At 64.6% G+C, this 8886-nt stretch overlaps 2 protein-coding genes across 2 annotated transcripts in view; both read right to left on the reverse strand.

Annotated features, from left to right (window-relative positions):
• CHLRE_05g238260v5 (uncharacterized protein) overlaps positions 1-7668 on the reverse strand; it is a 12168-nt gene extending 4500 nt beyond the window's left edge. Inside the window, exons 1-13 of the mRNA XM_043062308.1 lie at positions 7418-7668; positions 6939-7068; positions 6644-6703; positions 5951-6042; positions 5499-5577; positions 4944-5122; positions 4522-4613; positions 3768-3948; positions 3237-3324; positions 2714-2974; positions 2348-2477; positions 2033-2171; positions 1358-1460 (exon numbers count right to left, since the gene is read on the reverse strand). Coding sequence (XP_042924872.1) covers positions 1358-1460; positions 2033-2171; positions 2348-2477; positions 2714-2974; positions 3237-3324; positions 3768-3948; positions 4522-4613; positions 4944-5122; positions 5499-5577; positions 5951-6042; positions 6644-6703; positions 6939-7068; positions 7418-7449 — 1566 coding nt within the window. The 5' untranslated portion in view covers positions 7450-7668. The remainder of the gene's footprint in view (positions 1-1357; positions 1461-2032; positions 2172-2347; positions 2478-2713; positions 2975-3236; positions 3325-3767; positions 3949-4521; positions 4614-4943; positions 5123-5498; positions 5578-5950; positions 6043-6643; positions 6704-6938; positions 7069-7417) is intronic.
• A 344-nt stretch (positions 7669-8012) lies between these two features.
• CHLRE_05g238270v5 (uncharacterized protein) overlaps positions 8013-8886 on the reverse strand; it is a 1646-nt gene continuing 772 nt past the window's right edge. Inside the window, exons 3-4 of the mRNA XM_043062309.1 lie at positions 8633-8830; positions 8013-8458 (exon numbers count right to left, since the gene is read on the reverse strand). Coding sequence (XP_042924873.1) covers positions 8453-8458; positions 8633-8830 — 204 coding nt within the window. The 3' untranslated portion in view covers positions 8013-8452. The remainder of the gene's footprint in view (positions 8459-8632; positions 8831-8886) is intronic.

Below are 8886 nucleotides of genomic sequence, written 5' to 3' on the forward strand. Positions count from 1 at the left end.
CCTGGTCCCTGTCCCTGGTCCCTGGTCCCTGGTCCCTGTCCCTGGTCCCTGGTCCCTGGTCCCTGGTCCCTGGTCCCTGGTCCCTGGTCCCTGGTCCCTGGTCCCTGGGTCCCTGGTCCCTGGTCCCTGGTCCCTGGTCCCTGGTCCCTGGTCCCTGGTCCCTGGTCCCGGTCCCTGGTCCCTGGTCCCTGGTCCTGGTCCCTGGTCCCTGGTCCCGGTCCCTGGTCGCTGGTCCCTGGTCCCTGGTCCCTGGTCCCTGGTCCCTGTCCCTGGTCCCTGGTCCCTGGTCCCTGGTCCCTGGTCCCTGGTCCCTGGTCCCTGGTCCTGGTCCCTGGTCCCTGGTCCCGGTCCCTGGTCCCTGGTCCCTGGTCGCTGGTCCCTGGTCCCTGGTCCCTGGTCCCTGGTCCCTGGTCCCTGTCCCTGGTCCCTGGTCCCTGGTCCCTGGTCCCTGGTCCCTGGTCCCTGGTCCCTGGTCCCGGTCCCTGGTCCCTGGTCCCTGGTCCGTGGTCCCTGGTCCCTGGTCCCTGGTCCTGGTCCCTGGTCCCTGGTCCCTGGTCCCTGGTCCCTGGTCCCTGGTCCCTGTCCCTGGTCCCTGGTCCCTGTCCCTGGTCCCTGTCCCTGGTCCCTGGTCCCTGGTCCCTGTCCCTGGTCCCTGGTCCCTGGTCCCTGGTCCCTGTCCCTGGTCCCTGTCCCTGGTCCCTGTCCCTGGTCCCTGGTCCCTGTCCCTGGTCCCTGGGTCCCTGGTCCCTGGTCCCTGGTCCCTGGTCCCTGGTCCCTGGTCCCTGTCCCTGGTCCCTGTCCCTGTCCCTGGTCCCTGTCCCTGGTCCCTGTCCCTGGTCCCTGGTCCCTGGTCCCTGTCCCTGGTCCCTGGTCCCTGGTCCCTGGTCCCTGGTCCCTGTCCCTGGTCCCTGGGTCCCTGGTCCCTGGTCCCTGGTCCCTGTCCCTGGTCCCTGTCCCTGGTCCCTGTCCCTGGTCCCTGGTCCCTGTCCCTGGTCCCTGGGTCCCTGGTCCCTGGTCCCTGGTCCCTGGTCCCTGGTCCCTGGTCCCTGTCCCTGGTCCCTGTCCCTGTCCCTGGTCCCTGTCCCTGGTCCCTGTCCCTGGTCCCTGGTCCCTGGTCCCTGTCCCTGGTCCCTGGTCCCTGGTCCCTGGTCCCTGTCCCTGGTCCCTGGTCCCTGGGTCCCTGGTCCCTGGTCCCTGGTCCCTGGTCCCTGTCCCTGGTCCCTGTCCCTGGTCCCTGTCCCTGGTCCCTGGTCCCTGTCCCTGGTCCCTGTCCCTGGTCCCTGGTCCCTGGTCCCTGGTCCCTGTCCCTGGTCCCTGGTCCCTGGGTCCCTGGTCCCTGGTCCCTGGGTCCCTGTACCTGGTAGTAGGGGTAGTGGGCGTGGTGGGGGTTGGCTGCCAGGGCTGCGTCCAGGTCGGCTGCGGCCTCGGCCAGTCGACCCAGTGCCAACAGCACCAGACCCCTGTGTGTTTGGGAGGCGGGAAAGGGGCGGAGGGAGTTGTCCAAACAAAACCGCACCCAATGCAAAAGAGCGAGGAGGAGTGGGGGAAATAGCCGTTCATGCCAAGAACGGAGTGAATACCCACAAGTTTGAAGCGGGGAGGGAGGTTAGACGTTCATGTCAGGAACGGAGCCAGTTCCCACAAGTTTCTGGGGGAGGATACTTGTCCGAGCCCAGCGAAACAGGTCTCAAGATTCAAGGGTCGTGCGCATCTCACATAAACACACATACACACGCGCTTGTGTTTCCCTTGAACACACACCGGTTTGGCCCTGGCTGATATCCACAACGTCCCGATCCCCCATGCCTCCGCCTCCGCCCCTCAAACCCCCATTCCCCGCCTGGACGTCGGCACTTCCATTGCTAATACACACCGTTCACAAGAATGGCCCACCCTCCCACCCTACCATCCCTCCCTGCCCGATCTCCCCCCTCCGCTACTTGAGCTTGGTTTGGTTCAGTTTGGGCTGGTATCTATAACCTCCCCCTCCCTCCCCTCCCCCCCGGCCCTTCCCCCCCCAGCGCCTCCCCACCTGTTGTACTGCAGCTCTCCGCCCTCAATCTCGCGGTCGTGCACCACGGCCGTGCCGGGCGTGCGGAGCCGCCGGTCCACCACCACCAGCAGCCCCCCGGGGACGTCGCCCGCCTCGCCCACCTCCACTGCCGTCGTGTCTGCGTGGCAGGGAGACAGAAAGAGGGGGAGATATGCGCGTGTGTGTGTGTGTGTATGTGTGTGTGTGTGTGTGTGTGTGTGTGTGTGTGTGTGTGTGTGTGTGTGTGTGTGTGTGTGTGTGTGTGTGTGTGTGTGTGTGTGTGCGCGCGGAGGACCGTGTCACACACACACGCACCCGAGTCCAGCACGTGTCGCCCCGGCCGCTCCACGGGGCGCCCCACCGCCTCCGCCTCCGCCTCCGCCGCCGCTCGCTCCTTAGCGAGTGCCCTCTGATTGGCCATGGCCGTGTCAAACCCCTTGAGAGCCTGGGGGGGGGGCAGGCGATGAAGGGGGGAACGACGTGTGTGTTTTTGTGTGGGGTGGGGTGGAATGAGGGCTGCAAAGATGGTTGTGAAAGCGGTACAGGGGGAGGTAGTTTACTCCAAAATAAACCCAACTAACTCATGACCCCCAGAGCCCGGGGGAAGGGAATTACACTCATGATGATGTGTACTATAATTGTACCCGCCCCCCCCTCCCCAAAACACACACCCCGACATACCTGTTCTAGCACCAACTTCTTATCTGCGTCCCACACCGCCTGCGCCTCGTTCTCCCGTACCACGTCTGCCGCCCACTGCCGCGGGTCAGCGGGCAGGTACACAGTGGGGGGCGGCTCTGGCCCGCCCGGCCCGCCGCCGCCGCCGCCACCGCCGCCGCCGTCAAGCTCGTCTTCTGAGCTGTCGCCGTCGGCTGCCCCTGCTGCGCCTGCTGCGTCTGTGGATGCGGTGTTGGCGGCGCCGGTGCCTCCCCTTCGCCCGGGCTGTGGGGTGTGGAAGTGTGGAAAGCAGGTTGGGGCGGCATTGTGCGTGTGTGTGTGTGATGCAGGGGAGGCGTTGGACGAGCATCTCCCAGCATCAACCCGTTGCTTAAACACCAAACGCCTCAATACTCCTACCTCCCCACGTGCCTCCCCCCCTGTCAGCCCCCCCTCCCCTGCCAGCCTCCCCTCCTGCCTCTCCCCTCCCCCTCTCCCTCTCCCAGTCCTCATCCACACCCGCCCCTCCTGCCTCTCCCAGCCTCACCCGCGGTGAGGGCAGCGCTCCCTCGTCCGCCGCCACCTCCTCATCCAGCAGCGCAGCTACGGAGGGAGCGGCGCGGGCGCGGAGCGACCTGTGCGTGTGGGGTGGGGGGTAACGTTGAACCACCGTGTGTGGTGGGGGGTTGCAAGGTTCAAAAACGTTGGGAACAGGATATAAGTGGAATCAGGTGGGGGTTTAGATACCAGCCCAAACGGTTTGTGGGGTGGGGGAGAGCGGCACGGGGCGGGGCACCTCCGGTGGGCAGGTCTGGGCGGCTAGCACCAGGGCTATTCATGGGTTTGGTAAGCCTGACTGGAAGGAAAGAAGCCCGCAAGTTTTGGCACACAACATAGATGCCGTGGGAAAAATGGATGGTGGCAAAGAAGGGACGGGTTCTTATTTGCAGGTGCGCTCAGGCTGAAGCGGTCTGCCTTGACAGAGCACCCCGCCCCCCCCCCCGCTACTTCGCTACACTTCTCTGTACCAATCCTTGCAACCCCCATCCACACATACACACACGTCAGGCTCGCTCACCGTGCCGACAGGTTCCCCGGCCCGCCGCCGCCGCCGCCACCCGCCGCCGCCGCCGCCGCCGCCGCCGCCGCCGCCTCGCGGTGCTTGGTGACTTGTTTGGCCAGACTGCGCCTGCTGCCGCTGCCCGCTGCGCCGCCGCCGCCGCCGCCGTCGTCCTCGCCGTCGCGTGGCGTGTTGGCGACTTGTGTGCAGTGTGGGTGGGGTGGGGTTACATTCATGATTAGTGAAGGAAGTGGTAGACGGTAGACCATCTTGCGGAACATGAAGCGTTACCGACGATGGTGGGGTGTGGGGAGGAGGAGGGCCATACGTCAGGAACCAAGCAAACGTCAGGAACCAACCCGCGCTGCCCCTGCACGCAGTCGCCTCTCCACGACGCCTCGGCCCCCATCCCATAAGTAATATCACTTACAACTGCCGCCTCTACCTGCGCTCCGCTAGTTTTAGCTTGGTTTGGTTTAGTTTGGGCTGGGATTTACAACCCCCCGCACCTCCCGCACCTCCCGCGCCTCCCGCCCCAAACACCACCACCCGCACGCCACGACATCAGGGGTATCGGGCGTAACCGCAACCGTGTCCGTGCTTCTGACCCCAACACCCGTGCCCAACACCCGTGCCCCCGTGCGCTATGCCACCTGGCCACCTATGCCCCCTGGCCCTGCCCCCTGGCCCCCGCCCCCGCCCCCCTCGCCCCCCGCCCCCTGCCCCCTCGCCCCCGGCCCCCCTGCCCCCCCTGTCGTTCCAGCTCTCTCACCCGAGTCGCCGGTCAGCTGCGCAATGGCGGGCGGCTTGCGCGCCGAGGCCAGCGCCGCCGTGCGCGCCGCCCGCTGCCGCTGCTCATTCAGGCTGCGAGCAGGCAGGCAGGTTACAAGGGAGCGGGTCAACAGGAGCCAGCACAAGAAATACACCAGCAGCAATACGGATCGAAGTATTACGAAGGAGGGCAAAGATGGAACGAGCTCGGAATCGGGGGCACAAGGGACACGAGGGACACGAGGGAGAGGAGGGACACGAGCCGCCAGCCATTGCGAGCGGGGACTCAGTCCACACTCCGACAGGCACCGTGTGCGGATGCAAACACCGTACAGTACGCTATACGACGAAGAACTTCCATCTCGACTTTATACCGATGCATCTACTTCATCAAAGTAACTACAGCACGGACAGCCAGCCCACCTGGCGGCTCGTGTGGCGGGCGAGGAGTCGTCGTAGTCCGCTGTGACCGCCAGGTAGGCTGCCAGCGCGGCGTTGCTGGCGGCGGCAGCGCTGCCGTACTGCTGCTGCGCCACCACCGCGAACACGTCGGCGGCGCGGGCGTAGCGGCGTTTGGACAGGTACAGCGCGCCCAGCACCGTCTGGGGGGGGGTGAGGGGTGGGTGAGGGTGTGTGTGTGTGGGGGGGGGGGGGTTTGGGGGGGAAGGAGGGGGGGGGTGGAGGGGTTCAGGGCGTGGGTGGTGGGTTTGGGGTGGTTTGGGGTGTGGGGGTTTGGGTTTGGCGGGGTGCGGGGAGAGTGGTGGCGGGGTACGCCAGTTCAAGCCGTGGTACTACACGCTACCTAACAGACGGTCCCTTTATAACAGTACTCGCCACTTCATACTGGTCCCAATAATGATGGCAATCGCTCCCCTTCCTCTGCTTACACAGTCCACGACAGCTCCCAAACCTCGGCCCTCCCCTTCCCTCCATCCTCCATCCTCCCTCCGCACATGCTCCTCCTTCCTTTCCTCTCACCCGCACGGTCATGCTGGTTGTGTTTTGCAGCGCCGCCGCCTCCAGCTCGGCAATGGCCTCCTCCGTGCGACCCAGCAGCCTGTGGGGGGGGGGGAGAAGGAGGAGGCCGAAGGGGGCGGGGCGGGGCGAGGAGGAGGGGCGGGGCGAGGCGCAAGATTGGGGTTGGTGCGGGTGAGGGCAGGCTTGAGAGGTGGCCATAATGAAGGCCACAGGAGGCCAAGGCCTGGGTTCGCGCAGGCGCGCAACCCTCTCCCCCCCTCCTTCTCTCTTGCGCCTCCCTCCTCCCTAGTCTGGCATGCTTTGTCTCATTTCGGGCTGGTATCTACAACCCTCCCCTCCCTTCCTCCCTCCCCCCCCTCCTCCTCCCCTCTCCTCCTCCCCTCGCATTCCCTCTCCCTCTCCCTCCCTCCTCTCCCCTCCCGGCTCCCCCCTCCCCCTCCCCTCCTCCTCACTTGTGGCAGTATCCCCTGTTGAACAGGCACTCGAAGGTGGGCACACCCGCGGCCCTGAGGCCAGGCAGCGCCGAGCCATAGTCCTCAATGGCCTGTGCGTGTGTGTGTGTGTGTGGGGGGGGGGGGTACACGCATTAAGTTTACGAAGTGAAGTCGTAGCCAGATACAAAGGTACACAGTAGTCGTCGTTACTGATGTCCGCGGAGTCCAGCGTCCGGCGCCCAGCTCCGGGGGGGGGGGGGGGGTTGCCAGGATCGTTACAGAGAAGTGTAACGAAGTAGACATGGGGGGAGGAGGGGTAGGGAGGGAGCCGTTCGTGTGGAGGCGGAGTGTGTAATACACAAGTATGAAGCGCCGACGTCCGTGGGGGGCGGGGGTATGTGCCCGAGCCACAGTCCCGTCATCGTCAGAAGGCCCACTCAGTCACGGGAGGGGAGGTGTATGTGTTGGGGTCAACTGGTTGTGGGTGCGGGTCGGGTTGGATCCGGGTAACCAAACCCACCTCCTCCTCTTTCACCTCCTGCCAGCCCAGGCGGCATCGCATTGCCCATCTGACCTAACCCAACATACTGACGTAACCCCTGTACCGTAACTTGTCGTATTACTGCTTCCTCGTGCATCTGATAGCCTTCTGGGAATGGTGGGAACAACACACGCACCCGTGCCACGCACCCCACACCCACCCCATCTCACCTCCTGGTATCTGCCCAGTCGCTCCAAAAGCATGGCTCGAGCCACCAGGTAGTCCGGGTTCTGATGAGGACAGAAAAGTTTCTTATTTATGACTAGTGAAGGAGTGGTTTTACCGTTCACGGAGAAGAACGGGGTGGTTGCATCACTAGTACTAAGTAGGAGAGAAACCGGGAAGCCGCCCATGAACAAATCACAACCGGAGTAAATGATTTACAAAGCATTAAGCTCTTCACGACTTCAGCCTCGTGCCCGACACAGACCCTGGTGCTTTGCCTCGCCCCCCCCCCCACCCCACCTGCGGCTCCGCCGCCACCGCCGCCGCCGCGTCCTCCAGCGCCGCCTCCAGCTGGCCCAGCGCCGCCCGCACCCGGCTGCGACCCGCGCGGTGCGTCGGCGAGTCCTTCAGCCGCAGCGTCTCATCGTACCTGTGTGTGTGTGCGTGTGTGTGTGTGTTGTGTGTGTGTGTGTGTGTGTGTGTGTGTGTGTGTTGTGTGTAGGTGCGTGTGTGTGTGTGTGTGTGTGTGTGTTGTGTTGTGTTGTGACTACGGTTTCCACGGTTATTCTGCCAGATCACGTGAATCGTGTATCTGGTATAACCAACGACAGGGCTTTCAATCGAGGGCTGCCGTGACCTGGCGTTTCCCGGGCAGAGCGCAAACAGCTCTGGAGTCCACAGGGCAACGCACTCCGACCCTTCACCGCGCCAGTAATCCTTGCGGAGTTACTACCGGTGTAACAACCTCAGACCCAGCGGGCGAGCTACCTCTTAAAGACCAGGCGGGCAGAAGACAAAAAACAGCAAACATAACAAAACACGCAGCACGCGACAGCACGCGAAAGCACGACCACAGTGGCTGCGGGGCTGAGTCCTACGACCCCGCAGCCTGCACGACCTCAACCGCAACCTAACCAGCTCTCGACGCCAGGGCAGACAATGCCTAAGGGCAGCCACAAACGCGTCTGGCCACTAGGCCGGTCCAGGCCGTAAGGCCCGGGGTGTGTTGTGTTGTGTTGTGTTGTGTTAAAGAGCACAGGGAAAACATAGCGCAAAGACAGTGTGTGCATTTTGTGTGTGGTGTGGTGTGTGTAGGTGTGTAGGTGTGTCGCGGGGGCGTGGTGTGGTATGGCGTGGCATGGCGTGGTGCGCGTTGTGGGAAAGATGCGGACTTGGGTGTGTGTGTGTGTGTGAGGGCGGATTAGGCAGGGAGGTGGGTAGGCGGGTTGGTGGGTGGGATGGGAATGGCAATCGAGGAGCAAGGTTTAGCCGCGGGCCCCCCGGCCGTGTGACATCCTTCTCGCATCCCTGCTGCCGCTGTGCTCCCACCCACGCGTCAGGCACCCTCCCTTGGCACTGGCTATTTGCCCCCGGTTTAGTTTCGGCTGGTATCTACAACTTCCCCCCTGCCCCCCTCCATGGTGCAACCGCTTCACCGCACCAATCACTCATAGCCTCAACCCGACATGCCCCCTGCACCTCAACCACCTTGCACATCCCTACCCTCATCACCAGTCCTCGACCCCTCTCCCGTTCCCTCACCTCGGTGCCTTTCCACCAGGCTCGGCGCGGCCACACATTTCCCCGCTCCCCCACGCCATCCACACCTCAGCCATTCCCCCTAAATCTCAAGCCTACACCTCCTCTCACCAGCACCTCCTCCCCTCTCCAGCCTCCCCACTTTGGTACCTCCCGCATTCCTTGCCCTAGGGCAAGCAAGCCCCTCTCCCCTTCCCTCCCCTCCCCTTCCTTCCCCTCCCCTTCCTTCCCCTCCCCTCCCCTCCCCCTCCCCCTCCCCCAAACACTAGGGCTTGTCAGCCCTAGTCATCAGTGGCTTCGCCACTACCAAGTGCAATTATTCTCCCCTCCCCTCCCCTCCCCTCCCCTCCCCTCCCCTCCCCTCCCCTCCCCTCCCCTCCCCTCCCCTCCCCTCCCCTCCCCTCCCCTCCCCTCCCCTCCCCTCCCTCCCCTCCCTCCCCTCCGCTGCCTCCCACCTGCAGCCTCATGAGCTCCGTGTGCCTCAGCGTCATGCGGTGGATCTCCTTCTTCATCTCCGCCACCACGTCCTGCCCCACCGTGGGGTCCAGCACCTCCTGCATCTCCTTCTCCAGCTGGATCTTGCGCTCCCACAACATGATCTGCCGCTCCGCCTCCACGATCTCAGCCAGCGTGTCGCGCTTGGCGCCACGGCCCTGCAGGAGGAGAGGGGGTTTGAGGGAGGTGAGGGAGGCGGGAACTGGGCGCGTGT

Source organism: Chlamydomonas reinhardtii, chromosome 5 (genome assembly GCF_000002595.2).
Source record: "Chlamydomonas reinhardtii strain CC-503 cw92 mt+ chromosome 5, whole genome shotgun sequence".
Taxonomy (NCBI): domain Eukaryota; kingdom Viridiplantae; phylum Chlorophyta; class Chlorophyceae; order Chlamydomonadales; family Chlamydomonadaceae; genus Chlamydomonas; species Chlamydomonas reinhardtii.